General features: G+C 38.5%; 1 protein-coding gene across 3 annotated transcripts in view; it reads right to left on the bottom strand.

Annotated features, from left to right (window-relative positions):
• PLCB1 (phospholipase C beta 1) overlaps window positions 1–21,990 on the bottom strand; it is a 667,247-nt gene that overhangs the window by 187,040 nt on the left and 458,217 nt on the right. For all 3 annotated transcript variants that reach the window (XM_032419622.1, XM_032419621.1, XM_032419623.1), the window contains 2 exons: window positions 16,169–16,269; window positions 14,743–14,909 (listed from right to left, as the gene is read on the bottom strand). In XM_032419622.1, coding sequence (XP_032275513.1) covers window positions 14,743–14,909; window positions 16,169–16,269 — 268 coding nt within the window. The remainder of the gene's footprint in view (window positions 1–14,742; window positions 14,910–16,168; window positions 16,270–21,990) is intronic.

The raw sequence follows: 21,990 nt of genomic DNA, 5'->3' as shown, positions 1-21,990 counted from the left end.
TCAGTATATTTAAGTCTTCCATCTTGGGCTGATCAGAGTCCTGAGAGAAGATCTGTTTAATCACTTGCCAGGAGAGTGCAGGCCTGGAGGCCAGCATTCCAGAGCACATGGGGAAAGAAGGATGGAGGACTCAGCACTCAGTACGTTTATGCATACATAAAATATGTAACTTTATTTCCTTGCTTTCAGTGTGGTAGCCCTGCCTTCACTTGGGACTGTGTCATCTTCAGACCCTCTTTATTCTTATCTCCAGAGAGTAAACCTTTAGTCGTTATCCAGGTGGGAGTTCTGACTATTCCTTAAACAATAGTCAACTAGTCCTCCTTATTTTAGGCTATACCTCTAAACCCACTTCCAGATGAACCTAAGATCATCAATTTTTAAGACTTTTAAGGGTTCATGGAATAACTCAGATTGGTCCCCAGCTTTTCACATAGCAGATCTATGATCAGTTTTGTTAAAACTGTTAGAGCTGTAAGCATATAGCTAGCTGCCAACATTGTGTAATTATTGTCCCTTAACCTGTTGTTTCCACCCTTGCCAGATTATGCCCTTAAAAAATATTTCCTTTAATGCAATTTTAGTTGGTTTAAAGAGAATTTAATTTAGATGAATATATTCAGACCATAATATTTCTCCTGATATTCCATGATTTTTCTACTACACCAGACTGCAGAGTTTTTAAGTTTAAAAATTCAGATTTCACATGCTTTATTGCTTGATCTTATTATTTTTAGGTAAAATTGAATCAGATGGGAGGAACTGAAGCTCTTCTGTCATAGACCTACTTTGGCTGGTCAGAGACTTCTCATGGGTCTCCTTGGTTTTCTTTTAGTTATGTCTTTCTAGTGAAGAGTAAGCAGTGACTCATACCTCATCACAGAGAGCCCTAGATGGGTCATTTGTCGGCCAGGTTTTTCCCAGGTAGAGCGCAGTCAGGGTCACAGAAGCAGTTTGAGCTCTCAGGTACTTACCAGCTGGAAAGGTGCTTGGTCCCCTTGGTTTCTTTTGCCAACCTCACAAGGCTGCTGGCGTGGAACAGGTAGGGGAGTGTGTGTAAGTAGATGTCAATGTCCACACGTTTCTAAGGCAATCATGACAGAGACAAGCTGGCCTTTCATTTTATGAGTACCAGTGAATTGTCCAACTCCCCTTATGGTGGTCCTGGGATGTGTCCCTCATGATTTCATTCAGTCAGAAGAAGATACAACCAGATTTAATTTGATTTAATGTAATTCTATTTCCCAAGTCTCTCATGTAAAATTACAATTTGAGTTCAAAGCACTACCTGAGAAATTATCTGATTAAATCTAAAAAAAATATTTAAGGAGACTTCTGGAACTAAATTCTAAGGCAGCCAAAATAAATTGCACATTCAATTCTGGGGTAGTTGGGAGTATTTAACAGATGAGATTTCCTCTCTTCCTTTCCAAGTCCTCTCACCCTTCTCCAGTACACATGGCAACAAAATGTTCTAACTTTGCCTCAGGGAAGGGAGGGGTGGCAGAGAAGGGAGAACTAAAGGACATCTTTTCTTCCTGGTTCTGAGGGCACTCTTTGCCTAAGACTTCATTGTCCCAAGTCTAGGGGAATTTTCAGACAAGTATGATGTCCTGAAGTGAGAAGGCTGTGACTCCTTTCCCTGGAGATGTTCCAGAAAGTTCCAAGCTCTGATATTCCCCAGTGGCCAGAAAAGGCAGAACAGTTTTATTTTTATTTCTTCCCTCTGACTAGCCCCTGGCAGAAGCACTAATCAGATAGCATTAAATGTCTGAAGCCATCAAAAGAGACCAGAAAGAGGGGACTAGGATAATCCAGAATAGGGCAAATCAATTCTTAAAACAGTAGAAGAGTTGATTGTCATTACATTGCAATGACCAGTTACCCGCCCTGTCAATGCCCTCTCTTACCTTCTTTGTTCAGCTCTGGTAGAATTTCTTTTTAAATTCACAAGTAAGAAGTATATCTGAAATAAATCCATAGGCCCTCATCTTCTACCTATAAGCTTACAAAAGTGACTTTTGATAAGGCCAGGAAACACAAGCTAATGTTCTTCTGCACACCAAGACTGCTGAGCCTGGTGGTGAGTCCTAAGCCCCATACTTTCTCAAGATACTTTTTAGGAGCTGCATGACCAGGGGAAGAAAAAAGTACAGCAGGGCTGCTCAAAAGCTGATCTCTAAATAGAATTCATGGCACATTACTAAGGTGCCTTGAAAGTCCCACCGTCAGGCTCTTTTCTGTTGAGTTTGTGTTTTTTACCAGGATGGTTACCTTGGCAATGACCCCATCATGGCATCAAAGCACTGCCATGGAACTGTTCCTGAGCTAGTCCTAAAAGCAGATGGAAGGTGACGGCAGCAAAGGGCTCAAGAAAAAAGTTATGCCATGGAGCTTCAAGGAAAGAAAATGTAATGGCTGTATTTACAAAAAAAAAATTTTTTTTTTCCTAATGGATTCTGACTTGAAAGGAAATATTTTATATAAGTGCAAGCAGGATATGGAAGGAAGAAAGAGAACCAGCCTTTGAAGAGCTTCTTGAATTGAATCTATTTCCAGCATATTATTTCACAAAACTTTCTGTACTGTTTAGTGTATGCAAATATTAACTCATTTCATCCTCATGATAACTCTATGAAGTGGGTAATACTTTTATGTCTAATTTATCAATGAAAAACCTGAGGCACGTAGCTTGCCTAATGTCACACAGCTTACAAGTGGTTAAAATGGGATTGGAACCCATGTAGTCAGGCTTTGTGTTCCGTGCTATTAACAACTATGCTATCCTGCTGTAGAAGACACCATACGTAATCTGGGAGAAGGTAAATAATGACAATCATCATCATCATCATCATCATAATCATTGGAAAAGGAGCTACCCTCACTTGAGCACTGACCATGTGCTAGGCACAGAAATCCTATGAGAAAAATCCCATCCCATTTTCAGTTGAACAAACTGAAGCTTAGAGAGGTAAGTAGCTTGTTTGAGGTCACAGGGATACACAGCGTGAGTGCTGGATCTGGAGCCCATGGTGGGGCAATGGAGAGAGACAGATGGTGGTGAGTACGACTGATGCTGTTTATCCACATAATTTTCCCAGCACTGGTCTGGATGAGGGACACAGATGATGAAAAGGAGAGGGTCTTGCCTCCATGGCAGTTAGCTTTAATCTGGACACCCTTGGATTAGTCCTAAAAATAGCCCTGAATGTGACCAAGGAAGAGTTTTTTTTTTTTCTTCCATGATTTACTTATCTCTCTAAAACGTATGACTTTAATCTGTTAAAAGAAGCTGGGCTCAGGCAGGACAAGTGACCCATGTGGCAGAGGCAGGAGGATTATTAGCTCTTTGATTCGGATTTGTTTATCAAGGTCGAAAATTCTTTTCCAGACTTCATTTACATTCTAATCTCTGCAAGTGATTTAAAGGTGTCCTCTAGCATTTTTATTCTCCAATTCATGAGTCTAACTTTAAGGAAGAAAAATAAAATACAGCAGGAAACCTGTGATGCCAACGTGAGGACCAGAGAAATGCTAAACAGAAGATGTGACATTATTTTGTGGGTTAGGCAAAAATAAATAAATTAAATAAATAAATAAATAAATAAATAAATAAAATACAGGTTAGCTTAAAAAAAAATAAAAATAGCCAAACACATGCAAATAACATCTTTCATAGCCTGCAGGCACAGAGAAATTTCTACAAATTCAGTCTTGGAAGACAGATGGCCTATAAATCCACACAAAGTCATTGCACAGGGGAGATGGGCAAACTGGACAATATGTCTGCCAGCTAGCATGGCCACCAGCCTCATTCTGTGGAGCCAAATGCCAATTAGGCAGGATCTGGCCCTCAAATGCTCAGATGTCACTGGGATTAGGTGGTTAAGAATCCATTCTTCATAATTCAATCCCCACTCTTCATGTCATGATACCAGAGCATGTTGGAATGCGACTGGTCCAATGGCTTAACACCTCCCAAATCACTTCCAAGCACAGCACAGAAAAGCTATTCCCTTGGTTCATGTTGCTGTAACCCTTACATGACTTCTACTAGGCCAGCTCAGAGAAAGTAAGTGCAGATGGCTTGACTATCCCATGGCTCACCGAAATCTGTTTGTCTGCTTTCAGAAGTCATCTATGAAATGTCCCTTTTCCAAGAAACTTTGCTCGGGTACAAACTTTCCTATGACACTTGCCAACTAACTGCTTTTGTAGAGTATATGAACTTGGCTGGTTTCTTTATCTGTTTATTTTTCAACCCTGGAGTCCATGTTACAGATTCTTATTCCATCTCCATTGCAAATCTGTTCTATTGCCATAAGTATGTAAAATTCAGGTCCACAATATTGTGTGATAATGTCCACGGAATGACCACATGCTCGTCTCAAAAGCCTCTGCAGGTGAACATCTCACCCAGCTGTCATGGCTTTCTGTGTCCCTGAAATTTCTCTTGCACTCAGTTGAACTTCTTGATATGGCTTGTGTGAAAGTTCTTAATGATAACACCTAACTGAGTTAACACTTTCCCTTTATCAAAGTGTTCTCACATCTGTGAGTTTATTTACTCCTCACTGTTCTGTTTGGTAAGTAAGACAAAGTTTTAGTATTTAACATGACAGATAAACAAACAAGCTCTGTCCCAATGAGATTAATCTACAGTCCTTTAAAATGGATGTGGCAAGGTAAGGACAGAATCCATATTAGAATCTTAATCTCTTTGTTTGTTCGTTTTTGTTTGTTTGTTTGTTTTACAGAACTGTATTGTATTTATTGAAAAAAAAATCCCTGAACAAGTGGACCCACGCAGTTCAAACCCGTGTCTTTCAAGGGTCAACTGTATATATCTTCTTTACCCTAGAACCTTGAGCTCTTAAACACAGGCTTGGAGTCTTTGCATCAGAGTTATGTAGGTACTGATATATTGTTAAGGATTAGAGGTTCTCAGAGGGATGGGAACAGTTTGTTGCATTTATTAGTGCATTGTCATATTGCTCTAACAGAGGAGACCCTTTACAATGGTTCTTGACCATAAGGCAAAGGAGGCAAAATGTTCTAGATTCTTAACCAGAATGTTATGTTCCATGGTCAGACTCAACATTGGCTTTCTAAGTGCCAGGACCAAACCTTACTTTCATTTATATCTCTTCCAGTGTCTAGCATAAAGGCAGACCCAGAATATGTGCTCACTAATGGTTTCTGATGAGTTCCTTGGAGGATATTATCTCTTAGTGCTTTAAATGTCTCAGCAGTCCTGAAATACAGCTCGAATGTCACTTTCCTCTTTGAAAGGCTTCCCTTCTTAAAGCAATTCCCAACACTCCCTAGAACCTTAATAAATAAGGTTCCCTTCCCTTCAAGATTCCCTAGCACACAAAGGACACTTAACAGATACTGGGTAAATGAATTATTGTTTGTATTGTATTATTGTATTATAGTTATTTGTATATATCATTTCCCCTCCAAGTTATAGTCTCCTTAACAGAGACTTTTTCTTGATTTTGTTCCATTTCTTTGTAGTTCTTAAGCCAGGTGGGCAATATATATTTGTTAGATTAAAATGTCCATGCAATTAAGTCAAGTATGTGTCAGAATAAAGAAAAGAGTTCAGTGAGGATCAAGTACCTTGGAGGAGTTCTCCTTTGAGATGTGGAGGGGGCTGGAAGTGCCTGAGGATTAATGCTTCCTAAAAGCATCTGCAGTGACTATGGTTGGGAAACTTCTAGAATTCACCCCCGGACTGAGCTCCAGTTATGCACATGGATAACTCACTTGTTTCACAACCTTATTAGCTGCCTTCCCTTCCTTATTCTCACTTTCTATTGGATCATCTCTCAAACTCTTTGCACTTGAATTCTCCCAGAGTTGGCTCCTGGGAGAACCCAAGCAAAGACAAATAGAGACATTAGTAAGAAGCATCTTTTTTATTTTCTACATGTAAGGTAGAGTGTTAGGTGAGAAGGTTGATTTTGTCCATCATCCTCAGTTAAGGCTTCATCTTAAAATAATGTTCTCTCTACTCTGTTTTGCTTTCACACTGGAGTCCTGGAGACCAGGGTGATTCAGAGCTAACACAGAGTTCCTAGAATCTCTATAATGAATTAATGAAATTATTGGCCATTCTCAGCTTCCTGACATTATTTCACCTGTGGCTGTGGCACACTACTCAGATGGTAAGTGTTAGGGTAAATGGTCCACATCTCACCTCATCTGGGTTCCTTGTAGACACGGTTTGTTTTCCCTGGAGTTGGTTCACTCTGCATTTGATCTCTCTCTCCCACTGATTTGGTGCAAGATCAACTATTAACCATAGTAGACTATGGGTATTGCAGATGTTGGGGGCCAAATGTGTGTGACATTGGGGCCTTTCTCCAGGACAGTGTACCTGCCAGGCTGTTCGTTTTATTTTTATTTTTTTATTTTTTTATTTTTTTAAAGATTTTATTTATTTGACAGAGAGAGACACAGCGAGAGAGGGAACACAAGCAGAGGGAGTGGGAGAGGGAGAAGCAGGCTTCCTGCTGAGCAGGGAGCCCGATGCGGGGCTCGATCCCAAGACCCTGGGATCATGACCTGAGCCAAAGGCAGACGCTTAAGGACTGAGCCACCCAGGCGCCCCCAAGCTGTTCCTTTTAACTGAGACATAGTCCCCTGCTGAGAAGGGGAAATGTGTCATAGTCAGCAACTGGTGATGTCATGTTCTGATGGGAGGTTACATCTGGGGAAAGTAGCCATTATTTGCTTTGTCCCGACAGTTCTCAGATGAAATGGCAAAGCACCTGGGGAAGGAACAGTCAGCTGAGGGAAAGAGGTTTTAACAAAACTCAGCAGTCTGGGGTGGATTCAGCTATGAAACTCACTTCTCCACACCTTGGAACTGGCATTTGACTTACTCTTTTACTCTTTATATTTTTCCTGACTGGTTGTTTTCTGAACAAAGGCCACTTCAGTTGTGAATGGACATGGCTGTGACTTTCTGGCTAGAGCTGTGCTTCTCGGCAGATACTGAGGTCACTGAAAGAAAGTCTGGAGGAGGAAAAAAAACCCAGGCCTCCTGGGCCAGACATATGCCTCTCCTCAAGCCTCTGCCTCCTGGGAAAAAGGAAATGCAATCAAGGAAGGGAAAAGGGAAGCAAGTTACCAAGTCAACTAATGAACAATGGACTCATAATGGCTATCTTGAAACAAGTTTTTTTTTTTTCCCATTTTAGCCACTCTGAAATACAGAGAAGTCTATGAACATATGAAACACATAGTCAAGAGGAGCTTGGAATATACTCACAGATGATAATGTCATTCTTCTGTGACCTTCCACACAGGCTGGAAAGTCAATAGGTGGAGTTTAAATGGGATCTTAATCAATAAATACTAGAGTGGCTTTTCAGCCACTTTCCCAGTGTAGTAACTTAATTAAGGCATGAAAAGAACTGGCTACGTCATCCAGTTTGCATCTGCCTTTGTCTTTTGGGAAGAAAATCTATTTCATTTGAGTTGCCTCTGTACATTCATTTCAATTCTTTTATCTTCTTGTACTGCTACACATTCTCTATAAGAATATGTAAATGGATGCCATCTTAATTGCGAAGCAGATCTTTAAACCAGTCAATATGTCCTTCAGATGAGTGTTTTTTAAACTGAGCATCCTGAATCTCCTGGGGTTTTGCCAGAAGTGCTTGCAGAGAATGAGGTGGAGAGGGAGTCAGCTACATGTCAGGGCCCCCCTCTCTTCAACCAAAAGCGTGCTTTAAAAGGTTTTTCCTACACATTGGCCTTTCCAATGAGACTTTCTTAGAAGAAACAAACACAAATAAAATAGGTGATATCAAGGACAGGTTTGAAAAATGACTTTTGTGAATGCCAACTTCTAAAGAATTGATTTGTATTTCTTTTCTCAGTAAGTCCGGATGGAGGGCCCCAAGTGGGGGTCTGGAGTAAGAGGGAGGTCTGGGGCACAGAAAATATGGTTCCAGTCTTGATGTTGTCACTTCCTTAGCTGCCTCTTCTGAGAGTTTGGGCTAAATGGCTAGGTCCCTTGTAGACAGGAGAGCCCATGATTTGAGGCCACTGCCCAGGCTTTTGTGAATGGTAACAACAAAGACATTTATGTGATAGTTCAGAAAGGATGAGCCATGGGACTGCCTCTTTCCATGTTTTTTCTCTCAATGCTCACTTCTGATTCTGTTAGGGCCACTTGTGAAAAGTGCTAATCTTAGTTTGGGTTCTTTTAAAAGTAGGCTTTGAGACAAGGATTTGAGTGCCAGTAACTTGTTTGGGAGGCAACCCCAGGAAATAACAGTAGAGGAATACCAAAATGAGAAGGGAAGAAAAGGTGGCCTAGTAAAGGGAACATTATCAAGCAAGTTACAGTTGTGGGCAACTCTAGGGAAAGTCCTAGATTGTAGTGGAGCTGTTGACTGTGTTGGAACAATGAGTGCCAAGGGACATGGGAAGAGCCCCTAGGTCTGCTAGTGTTGGTATCATCCCATTTTACAGAGGAGGAACCTGAAGCTCAGGCAAGTCATTTGCCTGAGGTTAACTGGCTTAACCATTAACACTTTTCCTCTTCCTTTAATTATAGCATGTTTGATTTCTCAAGGAAAAACAGCAGACATTAATAAAAATAATCATGTTTTTTTATAACTTCTACCTCCTAACCAGAAATGGTGCTGGGAAATTAATGATTTTTTAAAAAAATCTACAGGGAAATTAAATGACGAAGTAAGTAGTAAAATTCCAGTGTAAATCTTCACATTTTTAACTATAACTCCATTTTAATAAAAATATTTATAAAAGAATTGAGTCAGAAACGAACATTTGTGCACACATAGGACTGGCCATATTTTTTCAGTCTTCATCATCAAATGATTCTAATTTCCTACTAATTGCAATAAGTTAAATAAGCCTCTCAGCCAAGAGACAGCAACATTCAGGAATGCCTTGGCCCAGTGCCGTGAATCACACTTCCAGATCCATAAATGATTTGAAATAATTTGGCATAAATACAAATGACCACTTTTCAACAGTGCAAGTCAACAAAGGTTTTGCAGGCAGCAATAAATACATGCAACCTTCCTATCATGAGCAACTTACTTAATTCTCCCAGCAACTCTCTCAGGGAATTTTTTTCAAAAAATGAGAAAACGAAGGGGTGGGACGGGTCAAAGAGGTTAAATGGCTTCCTAAGGTGAAGTAAACAGTGGGGATGAATTGTTGATTTCTGACCCAGGTTTAGTGGGACCAGCTGTTTTTATCTGCCTGGGGAGGCCATTGTTGCTCCTTTTGGGAAGCACATCTGGACTGAATTTCAGGGGACCACCTCCCTGCCACTGTCAGTCTAAACCACGTGGTTTAGGTAGTGGTCTCCTCACTGGCTCTAGGGAGAGTCATGTGACCTAAGTCTGTCCACTTACTACTTCTGTTCTCCAGGCCACAACGATTCTCTTTCAGCAGTGGCCTTGTGTGACTTAAGCCAGGCTTGGGTCTCTGGTATTTTTGATGGAAATATGAGTAAAAATAATGTCAATATTGGAGCTGCTGGTGGCTTTCTTGTTACGTTAGGAGAGTCTGTCCAAGCCAGTATATTATACCCGGTACAGAGAAAATGATGGGAGATGAAGAAAGACAATTCTTGATGACATCATTTGAGCCCCTGGATATAGTCAGGCCTGAAATCATTAATACCTTGCAGTGTAAACCCTGACAGTGTTGTTGTTTTTAAATTTTATTTTTTGTAGTGCAAGTGCCTGACTTAAGCTCTGATTGCTGAGGCATCCATTCCAAAAAGGCATCCACTTCAGAGACAACTATCTTGAATAAACCCATTGCCAGCCACATGGCTAGATAGGGAGCCAGGCCTCCTCCCCACACTGAGACTCCTTTGATTTAGAAAGTTTGGTTTACTTCAGTAACTGGCCATTTGGGCCACTCGTCTTCTCTCTTGCTGCTCTTATGTTTTTATGTTTCACCAATAAAGAGTGATTCCATGAAACCCTAAACACGCACCCTCAACAGAACCCAGGCTTGTGAGCGTCTTCCCTTTCTCTCTCTTTCTCTCTCTACAAGTGACCTCGCTGTGTGACCCCAGGTGCGCTGAGTAGTTTCCAGGTCTTGTAAGTAATAAACATCTATTTTTTTCCAAGTTACATGGTGGTTGATGAAGGGCATCTTGCAATCATAATAAGAACCACAAGGGTCGGTCTAACAACATTGGTTATTGATAAGCTGAGACCAACACAAAACACTCCCTGACTTTTTGCTCATATGCACCAATACATTTCTTTCTGTGCTTCAGTTTGAGTTAAGCTTCTGTCCTTTTTCTACTGAAGGAGTATCACCTAATAGTACAGTTGGCAAGACTCTCAAGTCCAGTGCTGTCTCTAGCACACTCTGTCTTGCCATTGACAATAATGGTATAATATAGTTCAATCGTATAAGTATTTAAAATATATATCTTGAAAAAGCAATAGGTTTTTCTACTGATGTAATGATTAGCGTAGGTCTATTTGAAGCAAAAATGCTTGCTATACCTCAACTTCTATTTGCTTTGCTTAAAACCAAAACAATTTGCTATTGTATTTTGAGTTCATTTCAACTATTTATTAATTCATTGAGTACTGATCAAATACTAAAAGAGATGATACAGTTTCATCTTGATGATTTAATTGCAACAAAGTGGGGAAGCTTTTGTACAACACACCTTATAAAAATTTAAGAGGAAGAACTGATGAAAAAAAAAAGGAACATAGCTTGAAACATCTGCTAATATCATAATCTGCTATATTAATTCAATTGCTTAACAAATCCTCATGAACACTTGCTCTTCACAGAAAAATAAAAATGTGATCAGACTCAAATGTCTTCTCTGGGTTTGGTTTTTTAAGAATGAATTTTGGCTTCTTTTTCAGACAGAAGAGTTCAATCTAATCTGTAGTCTGTTAACTAAGGCATCAATTTATTCTTTTTCATGCTAATTTTACTCATTGCCTTCCTTCTCAAAGGTGTAAGTGATTAAAAAAACCAAACAAACTCTGTTTGGGAGACACTAGTCTTCAAACTGACATTCAGGACCCTTTGGTTTGGAAGAGGCCGGGGTCATCGTGTATTCCTGTGTTAAACATGGTTTAGCATTATGCATTTTTTTCCAGTGCAAACAACATGATGGACCAAAGCATTTTGCAATGTGTGATTTTTCAATCATAAAAATAAACCAAACTCCGTTGAGAATAGTATTTTCTGCAACAAGATTTAAACTTTTTCTTTATGGAGCCCAAACGTGCACATTTGGCCCTTACACTGCACAGAAACCCTGTAATTATTTATAACCAATACATACAGCTTCAGAAACAGAAATTCCAGCATGGAAATGTGGCCAACCTGCCAATGACAGCAAGCCCACAAAGCATCAAAGTCTATCATCCCATCTGGATTTTCATTTCACACATCTATGTTTAGTTGACTAACCTATGGTCAGTTTAAGCATTTAGGCGTTTGACCATATTGAAAATTTTTCATTTAATTTTAGATTACCTCCTATGTAAAAATTATGTAAAGTGCATATGAAAACTAAACATTAGCATATGGCAACTTTGTGTAAAGTTTGTTTGTTTAACACCTACTTTAAAAAATAAGTTTCTTGATATCAGAGGATTTAGTTATATTATTATATATGTACATTATGGATGTATCTTATTCTTAGCATTTTATAACAAATAGAGGCAATATGGAAGTGTCTTTTTCAGATAACTGAAATTGAATTCGTGGGTCAATATAACCAATGCTTGTGCACACTTGAGGAACTAGTCAAAATGAAAGTAGCAGAAAAAATTATGTAATATACTGATTTCTATCTTATTTATTCTAAGTATATTTATTAATATAAGAATATTACACTGTAATATACTTATTATATCCTACTAATAGCCTACTTATTTCATTTTGTGTTTATTAATCAAAATGTATTAACTAGTTGGCTGAAAGTTAAAAACTGCTTTCTCAAAGAGCACCTTGGTATGAGACTTCAGGTAAGTGATTTGACCTCAAAATTTTGGTTTGCTTCTTTACAAAATGATAATGTACATTTTGAAAGTCACATAATGAATGAAAGCTAATTTCCTTGCAAATCCATACCAGTTGTCATATTGAAATTAAAGAATACTTTCTTAAATTGTACTTTGTTTGATTTTACTTGTAGTTATAATTAGAGAAGATATAAAAGAGAGTTTTTGAAAAAATCCTAAAGTCAAACATCAAATGTGAACAGCAAAACCAAATTCAAAAACTGATTTTCATCTTTGGATAAAAAAATTATTAAAACTCATAATTACTAGCGAATTGAGGTTTAACCCAGCAATTTCTTAGTCCTACAAAGAAAGATTTCAAAATCGTTATCCTTTTGACAATGAAATAACAGTCAACACAATAAAACACTTTTCTTTAGTATCTTTGCTCACATAAACAGACCCAAAGCAGCAAACAAAATGACTCTCAAGTTCATTTTCTTTCAAGAGTTTTTGGGTTAAGAAATGAAATCTGTGATTTAAAAAAAAATCACATCAGGGCCAACATGGAGGCTTATCATCAATATCATATTAAGTTGTAGAAAAATAAATGAAATTGGTATTTTATTTTATTTATTTAATTTTTTAAAAGATTCTATTTATTTATTTGAGAGAGAGAGAGAGCGAGAGAGAGCAAGAGAGAGAGCACAAGCCAAAGGGAAAGGCAGAGGGAGAAGCAGACTCCCCGCTGAGCAGGGAGCCTGATGCAGGACTTGACCCCAGGACTCTGGGATCATGACCTGAACCGAAGGCAGACGCTAAACTGACTGAGCCACCCAGGCGCCCCTGAAATTGGTATTCTAAACGTACCTGAAATTTGTGTGCCTGCTGTGATTATGAAATTCATACCTAGTATATCTATAAGATGGCATTAAATAAATTTGCAAATGCTAAGAGATATCATCTTAATTTCCATTAGAATCAAAATGGGTTCTGCCAGGGTTATAGAGTGTTACAATAATGTGTCACAAATTTCTCTTTGTATCCTCTACTGCCTTCAGGTAGTCAGAGTATGATGGATGGAGGTGTCATACTCCGGCTTAGGCATGGACCGTCCACAGTGTGGCGTGAAAAGTGGAGGGAGGGGCAAAGTTTAGGCTCTGAAGTGCCTCACTGGTTTCACAAAAGCTATTTGTTTCCTTTGTGTCATGGGCTGTTTTTAGAGGTCTTGTTGGATTTGTTATAACACTGTGTTAGTTATTTGTGGTGAAGTTCAGATTTCAAGTTGCCCCAGTAAAATCTGCAAGGAGTTACTCCCTGCATAACCCTAAGGAGAAATACCATCTCCGTGGCGCTGGGGACAGAAGGGTGTCAGGGGGGTGGGCCTGACAATGCCAACACACACCATTGGGTTGTCCATTCCCTTTGACTGATCTCATCTCCACGGCAGCAATAAGGATGATGATGACAACAAAGGCAAAGCCCTTGACCATGAAAATGAATAAAATCCAAAAAATTTCATCTGTAAATTTCCAACTAAAAACATGTATGATAAAGTTAATGGTAATATTTTACTTTTATACTTAATAGATTCATTTTTTTTTTCATTTAGACGACTGGTTCCAGAATAAATACAATGGGTTAAAAGATGTGTTAATCTACTTTTATGATAACCATACTTATAAATGACGATGAGCTTGCTAGAGCTATTTCTGTTACTTATGACCTGCCTGCATACTAACACACAAATTATTTTTTCTTAATGATTGGTTAGTTGCACTTCATTTTCCTCCCTGTGCAATATCTAGGCAATTTACAATAACATCAGTGATAAGACACCAGTTTTCTCAATGAAGATATTTCAGTCCAGGTGAGACATGGTCTTGTAGTAAAGAGGAAGCTGAAGAGCCAATTCAGGGATGTGATGCCACGTATGATTGAAAACTTCTAGCAAATAAATCATCATGATCTTATTTTGGCAATTCATTTCTCCAGAATCAAAAACATAAATTTCCTAATAACTTCCAGGCAACTGAGAGCTGTCTTTCTGATATTAATTTTTAGACTAATAATTTTTTCTAGAAACACTAATTTTTTTTTACATATAAAAGGCCAAATTTTATATTTTCCCAAGTGGAAAAATTCATCAATAGTGTAAACTAGAATAAAATAAGGATCTAATGGATTAAATATTCTCTTTGGTTTTAGAGATTTAGAAAAAGCTGTGGGTCATCTTACAGAACTTCTAGAAACAGAGACAAAAAGGCAAACTTTACATGTTCCTTTTTTTTGAGAGAGAGAGAGAATCTCAAGCAGGCTCCATACTCAGCATGGAGCCCAACATGGGGCTCGATCCCACAACCCTGAGATCATGACCTGAGCCAAAATCAAGAGTTGGACGCTTAACTGACTGAGCCACCAGGTGCCCCCCCAAAGGCAACCTTTAAGATAGGGAATTTCCTGTATGAGAAGTATGCATTCAGTCACTGCGTAAATTTAAGAGAAAACAAATGATTAGACATTTAAAAAAATACGTTATATGCATACATACACATAACAACAACAACAACAAAATCACGTGCCGAAGTCTAACTGAACCACTAGTGATTTAAGACAGAAAGGAAAGCAGGCATACAAATGTGGGAAACAGACCTAAACAATCCTTGATGTCGATACTTACCAGGGAGTGACCCATTCACAATTAGAAACCACAGCTTCCCTACAGTGTGGGGCAAAGTGGACTGACCTTTTTTGGCGAGGCTATTGTTGGGTTCATACTTCTCAATCAATACTTGGACTTGTTCTTGTTTTAAAGGTGGGTAAAGTATTTCATTTAGCCGGGGATCTCGCTGCTTAAGGTTGATAAAGTCCATCATCTGATCGACGGTAAGGTATGGTTTGCTTTTGGCACCACTAAAACCAATTAAAAACCAGAAATCAGAATATTTGTCCACCAAGTCTCATTCATATATTTGCATTTAACTATAGAGAAACAATATTGCCACACCTGGTAAGTGCATGCTAGATATCTGGACATTCCTATCTTATCCTGAAAACATGTGTTGCCCCATCACAGTTGCTGCATTCTATGGGATGCAAATATCTTTTGCAATCCCTGCCACTAAATCCCAATGCCCTTGAAGTATACCAGATGCATAAGAGAATCCACAGTAGGCAAACTTCGCATCTTGTGTGTAAAGATGCACCACTCTCAATTGAACATAGACGTATAGGTTGTTTTTGATTATGACACTAACCTTCTGGTTTAGTCATCAAATTCCCATATCCCACTTAATCATTTAGAGATGTATTTATTACTTATTACTAAAAAAAAGTAAACAACCTGGGTACATTTTTCTTTTCATTAAAGTTATGCTTCAGCAAAAATCTGTAAGTCTTCAACATAGCGTGATCCAAGCTTCCCGTTTCAAGCCTGACAACCCAAAGACAAGTTCAATGGTACAATTACTGCTGATGCTCAATACATTGTTGATAGCAATGAGCATCACAAAGTGGGTATATCCAGTGTCATTCTTAGCACTGTTGGCCTGTCTTCCACATAAAAAATCCTTATTTTGTTGATATATTTTGGATTGATTTTCTGTCATCATGTAGATTTCAGTGAACTAGGAAAGGTGAATTGCTACTGCCCTGCATTTGCCCTGGTGTTTTGGTTTGTTTCTTTTCTTTTTCTCATTCTTTTTTTTTTTTTTTTCCAAAGGAATGTCTATATATTTTCTAAAATAAAAGCAAATGACTTTCAGCTGGGAGGGTTCTTAGCAATCCAGAGTTTTCATTTCACTAATGCGTGTCCGAGGCGTAACCTGACTGGTCCCCTGGTCAGAGCTCTTCCTATATCATGAGTCTACCTCCACGGAGCCAAGATGCTCTACTCTAGCCATAATCTTCAAACCACACAGAGCTCCCCGGGGATACTAAAACACCAACACCCAGCAACAAATCATAGCAAACATCCACTCATTAAAAGCAGTGGTTGAACCTCATGGGTAGGAATGTTGATTGTCTCCAACAAATGACACAGAAGCATTGTTGTCATTCACAGTGTCCAAAGAGTTCTGTCTCCCTCTATTGCTCAAAATCCTACCAGAGCCACCCCGAGCACCCCTGCAAGCTGAAAAAGAGTGGGTTAAAATGCTGTGTTGTTCTCTTACAATTCGGAAAAGATGTTATCAATTTCAGGTCGAGGGCAAAGGTTGTTCAGGAAAACTCTGTACACTTCTGGAGTGAAATCTTCTTGAGGTATTGAATCGTTCTGGGAAATAAAGCAATAGGGTCAGTGAAATGTCTTTTTCTTTCCCTAGCTTACCGCGCCCCCTTTCATGTCTCTCTCTCCCTTCCTCTTTTTCCAGGAGGTCAGGGTAAACATTCAGAAAACTTCTATGAGTCCAGCTGTAGAGTTCATTTGGACACTGGCTTTGAGGAATCAAAAGCCGTACTTTCTGTTGCTTTTTCATTATCATTTAAGCTTAAGAGTTTTCTGCGTCTAAAGGGATGTTAAAGCGGTTTTTAAAGTATATTTACTAAGTAAGTTAGACCTAGCAAAACCAGGGTCTGTATAGCAGATTTCTTTTAGGTTGTTTTTTTCTTTTTTAGTTTTAATCTTTTTAAACAGTCGTTATAAAATACACATACCATAAAAATGACCATTTTAACCATTTTTCAGTGTACAGTGGCATGAAGAATTTTCACATTGTTTATGTGCTATTTAGCAGATGTTTGAATGATTTTTTTTTTTAAAGATTTTATTTATTTATTTGACAGAGAGAGAGACAGCGAGAGAGGGAACACAAGCAGGGGGAGTGGGAGAGGGAGAAGCAGGCTTCCTGCCGAGCCAGGAGCCCGATGTGGGACTCGATCCCGGGATTCCAGGATCATGACCTGAGCCGAAGGCAGTCGCTTAACCAACTGAGCCACCCAGGCGCCCCTGAATGATTTTTTTTAAAGAGGAAAGGACCTGGAAATAGACATTTTCAAAATGAAAACATAAATTCAAATTTTGTATCTTTTTTTTTTTTTCCAAACAATGTTCCTTGTGGGTTAAGTAATCTGATAAATTGTAGAACAGTTTTTGTAAGTAAGACAGCACTAGTCATTATTTCTCACTGATTCCCCTTGGTCTTACTGTTTGGGAAGCAAGTCATTGATATAAAAAGTCATTTCTGTGACTTATTTTTCTGTTTAGTCGGGCTGCCATGGAAACCGGAAGCATGTATTCAAGGCTTTGTTAACAGGAAAGACATTCTTCATGCTGTTTTCCTATTTCAGGTATGTGTTTATATAATTATTTTTATTTTCAAGCCCTTAAACAAAACAAAACAAAAAACCCTTCCTTTTACCATATGCATATGTTTTGAAAGGTACTTTTATAGAAATACCTAAAATTGTTCTCTGAAATTGTACCCTGCCTGCTAACAGATAAGAGAAATGAACTCACCACTTGGCAAACAGCAGGAGTCTCATATTTGTGGAATGAATGGATAAAATAATATTTCCTTTACTAAATCCATTTATAGAGCAGGAATAAAGTCTATTTTGCAAAACAGAATTTTGAGATAAGCAAACAACACCTGTTGCACTATACATAGCAAGGTCCATTACCTAGCAGTGGTCCAATGTAGGATCGTTATACATGGGTCTTACTGAGCTTTTATTTTTTTCTCTCTTCTTGTGTTAGTTTAAAACCTCTTCTTCCTGAACTGGGTTTTGTCTTCCATTCTGGGCTACTGTTACATTTCACTGGTGTGGTATTTCAACACTCTAATTGTATTGTGCTCCCAGTTGTATGGTTCTGTTTCTTGCTAACACACAGAACTACACAAGCTAGGACCTGTGTGTTGCTTGTTAACTTCTAGATCTCCAGTGTGTAACATACAGTAAGTCCACAATAAATATTTACGAAATAAATAAATGTAATTTATTAGAAAGGTGGAAGATGAGAGAACAGAATTCCCATAGGATATCAGATTCAACTGAAGTCATTTATATAAGATTCCATATACATAATTTCAGAGAACAGTATGCTTTCCTAAAACTCTGTTGGTTATTTACCAGCTGTGAATTAGGACTTCTTATTAAAGAGGAAAAATTAATGAGATAATCTAAATAAACACAATATTATTTTCATTGCCAGTTAGATGTTAGCACATAGAAAAGAAACCACTTCAATAGAGCTGATTTTCTTTGTCTCATTTTTCTTTGCCCAGCTTGACTGATGAGGCTATCCTAAAGCCTTTGGGGTCAGTGTAGGAAAATAAGAGAAGAAATATTTTTGGAGACATGAGTTAAAATGAGCATCATTGAAAGCTGAACTTAAAGGGTATAGGGGAGGTATTTGTGGAAAATCTATTGACAAGTCCTAATTCCTTACATCTTTTTTTTTTTTTTTTTTTTTAAAGATTTTTTATTTATTTATCTGAGAGAGAGAATGGGAGACAGAGAGCATGAGAGGGGGAGGATCAGAGGGAGAAGCAGACTCCCCACCGAGCAGGGAGTCCGATGCGGGACTCGATCCCGGGACTCCAGGATCATGACCTGAGCCGAAGGCAGTTGCTTAACCAACTGAGCCACCCAGGCGCCCCCCTAATTCCTTACATCTTAAACAAGGCTGAAATTCACAAATCTCATTTAAATATTTTCTTTTCCTGGATCTCATGATTTGGTGAAGTGGATGGAACAGATTCATTGTATCCTATCTGAGCGGGAGGAAGCCCCCAGTCCAACACTCTAAAGATCATACTCAATGTTCAAATACTCTTCTGTAATCCTTCCTGACCACACTAGCTAAAGATGGCACAGTCTTCTTTTGTGCTCAGAATCGGCATTTATATACTTTTATTATAACATCTATCACACAGTTCCCCCCATATTTTTTATATTTCTGATTTTCTACTAGACTGTGAGTTTTTGAGTGAAGTGACTATCTCTTCTTTAATTCCTTTGTGTCACAAACATGCTGCCAGGCATATAATAGTTACCCAATCAACGTCTGCTGGTGAAGCCAGGACATGGGACCTGACCTAAGTTTTTTTGTCTTATAGTCTAAGACTTGGCTCACCACATCATGTTTCCAATACAAAACAGATCATCGGTGATTATTTGTTGCTATTGTTATCAGAAATTTTTGTAGGGACAATTAAGAAGGGTATTATAGTCTGAATTGGACCCATTTATTCCAGAAACTGCAAAGTATTGGCAAACTTTAAAAATGAGGTTACTTCGGGCGCCTGGGTGGCTCAGTTGGTTAAGCGACTGCCTTCGGCTCAGGTCATGATCCTGGAGTCCCGGGATCGAGTCCCACATCGGGCTCCCTGCTCAGCAGGGAGTCTGCTTCTCCCTCTGACCCTCCTCCCTCTCATGCTCTCTGTCTCTCATTCTCTCTCTCGCAAATAAGTAAAACCTTAAAAAAAAAAAAGTAAAAATAAAAAATAAAAAATAAATAAAAATGAAATTACTTCAATTCCATGCTTGGATACAAAGAATCCCAAAAGGGAAAAGATTCTTTTAAAATTTGATGGTAGTACTGATGGCATTTGTATTTCCAGATTCCATAGACCTAGTTATGACATATCCACATGCTAAATTAAAAATAAGAAAGAGAAAAAAACCCTACATATATGCAAATGAAAAATACTCAGAGGAAAATAATTAAGATTTACTGAGCACTTACTGTATGCCAGACATGAGGAGCTTTACTTACATGTTTTCATTTGATCCCTTGTCAACTTTATGTGGTTGTGACCCTTTTCAGATGCAAACACTAGGGACATGGCAGCTTATAAAACTTGTCTAAGGTCCCAAGTGTTTGTGCATGGAGCTGCTATGGCTTTGAACCTAGGTTGTTTGATTCCATTACTCACACTATAATCCAACAAACTAAATGTTCACATCAACTTATTCTCAGTATTTTTGTTCTAAATCTATAAGGCAGGGGCGCCTGGGTGGCTCAGTTGGTTAAGCAACTGCCTTCGGCTCAGGTCATGATCCTGGAGTCCCGCGATCGAGTCCCGCATCGGACTCCCTGCTCAGCGGGGAGTCTGCTTCTCCCTCTGATCCTCCTCCTTTCATGCTCTCTGTCTCCCATTCTCTCTCTCAGATAAATAAATAAAAAATCTTTAAAAAAAAAATAAATCTATAAGGCAAAATTGAGTTGGCCATAGAGTACGTGAAATAATTACAAGTAAATTACTCATAATACACCAAATTCTTAGTGTGGTTTAAAGATAGAATTTTGATATTAGTGATTTTAGGAGTCACAGTTACATAAATGATTGTATTTCTGATTTATATTCTGGGTGTATGACATAGGAGAAAGGCAATATATTATAGTCATCCTGGGAGAAGTTTTTTTACATTTTATTTATTGTATTCCTCAGTAAAATTTGTGGTACTCTTTTTTAAAAATATTTTATTTATTTATTTATTTATGTATTTGAGAGAGAGAGAGAGCATAAGCAGGGAGAGAGACAGAGGGGGAGAGAGAGAGAATCTCAAGCAGACTCTGTGCTGAGCGCAGGGCCCGATGGAGGGCTCGATCTCACGACCCTGAAATCATGACCTGAGCAGAAACCAAGAGTTGGGTGCTTAACCAACTGAGCCATCCAGGTGCCCTCTATGGTATTCTTTTTTTTTTTTTCTTAAAGATTTTGTTTATTTATTTGAGAGAGAGGCACAGTGAGAGAGGGAACACAAGCAGGGGGAAAGGGAGAGGGAGAAGCGGACTTCCCGCTGAGCAGGGAGCCCGACCCGGGGCTCGATCCCAGGACCCCGGGACCATGATCTGAGCCAAAGGCAGACGCTTAATGACTGAGCCACCCAGGCGCCCCTATGGTATTCTTTAAATCCAAAATAATCACTGTTTTCCTTGGTATTAAATATAAGTTCATAACTATAATAAACTTTATTATTTAAAGCAAATACACCTGACCCTTGAACAATGCAGAGGTTTGGGGGTGCCGACCCTCTGCCACACAGTCAAAAATCTATGTATAACTTTTGATTCCTCAAAAACTTTACTAATAGCCTACTGTTGATTGGGAGCCTTACTGATAACATCAGTAGTCGATTAACACAGATTTTGTATATTATATATATTCTATATGGTATTCTTAGAATAACATAGCCTAGAGAAAAGAAAATGTTATTAAGAAAATCATAAGGAAGAGAAAATACATTTACAGTACTGTACTGTGTTTACTGAAAAAATCCACATATAAGTGGACCTGTGCGATTTAAAAATCTGTGTTGTTCTGGGGTCAACTGTCCATGGATTCATTCCTATCTTGTTCATTAAAGTGCCAGTGCTATGTAATACTATAACACAACTCCAAATGTCACTGAGCTATTTTCAAGTTAATAAGCCTGAAATCAAAGGCAATTTGGTACAAGTAAACTACTTTCAGTTCTCAGAAAATTTGTGGGTAAAATGGTAATTTTCTGAATATGGAAAGGTCTCCGAAGGTCTCCCTGGAAAATATGTTTGGATTATTAATAGAAGGACAGTAATTGCTTTTTCTCTCTTTTTAGATACAGTGCTACTTTTTAACAATTAAGGTAACTTTGGCAAGCAACTGTAATCTCTAAAGGAGTACCCTCTAAAGGAATGTGTTATTCCAGCAGATCGTGTTGGCCAGGATACAACTTCAAGTGCATTAATTATCCCTAACAATGTGCACAAAGATAATGTTTAAAAAATCTCAACAGGATATCCACTGTGTTTCTGGTAATGTATCTATTTACAGAACACAATTCAATCTAGTCTGAACGACCACTGGCTATGAAATGAGGCTCCCAGATATACAGCGCTATCTACCATTTATGTAACCTTTTCTTCTGTGTAGTGTTTAAAACACCTCTTGTCAGTGTATTCAGAATCTTTTTCCTAATTAGTGGATACTTTCTAGAACCTCTGTTCTGTAGATTTGAAATTACAACAAGGATTTAAAATACAGGCAGTTTAGGGAAACATTTACTTCCA

The sequence above is a fragment of the Phoca vitulina genome, unplaced genomic scaffold (genome assembly GCF_004348235.1).
Source record: "Phoca vitulina isolate PV1807 unplaced genomic scaffold, GSC_HSeal_1.0 scaffold22, whole genome shotgun sequence".
In the NCBI taxonomy this organism is placed as follows: Eukaryota; Metazoa; Chordata; class Mammalia; order Carnivora; family Phocidae; genus Phoca; species Phoca vitulina.
The sequence above is the reverse complement of the archived record's forward strand: the minus strand, read 5'-3'. Positions and strand labels throughout refer to the sequence as shown.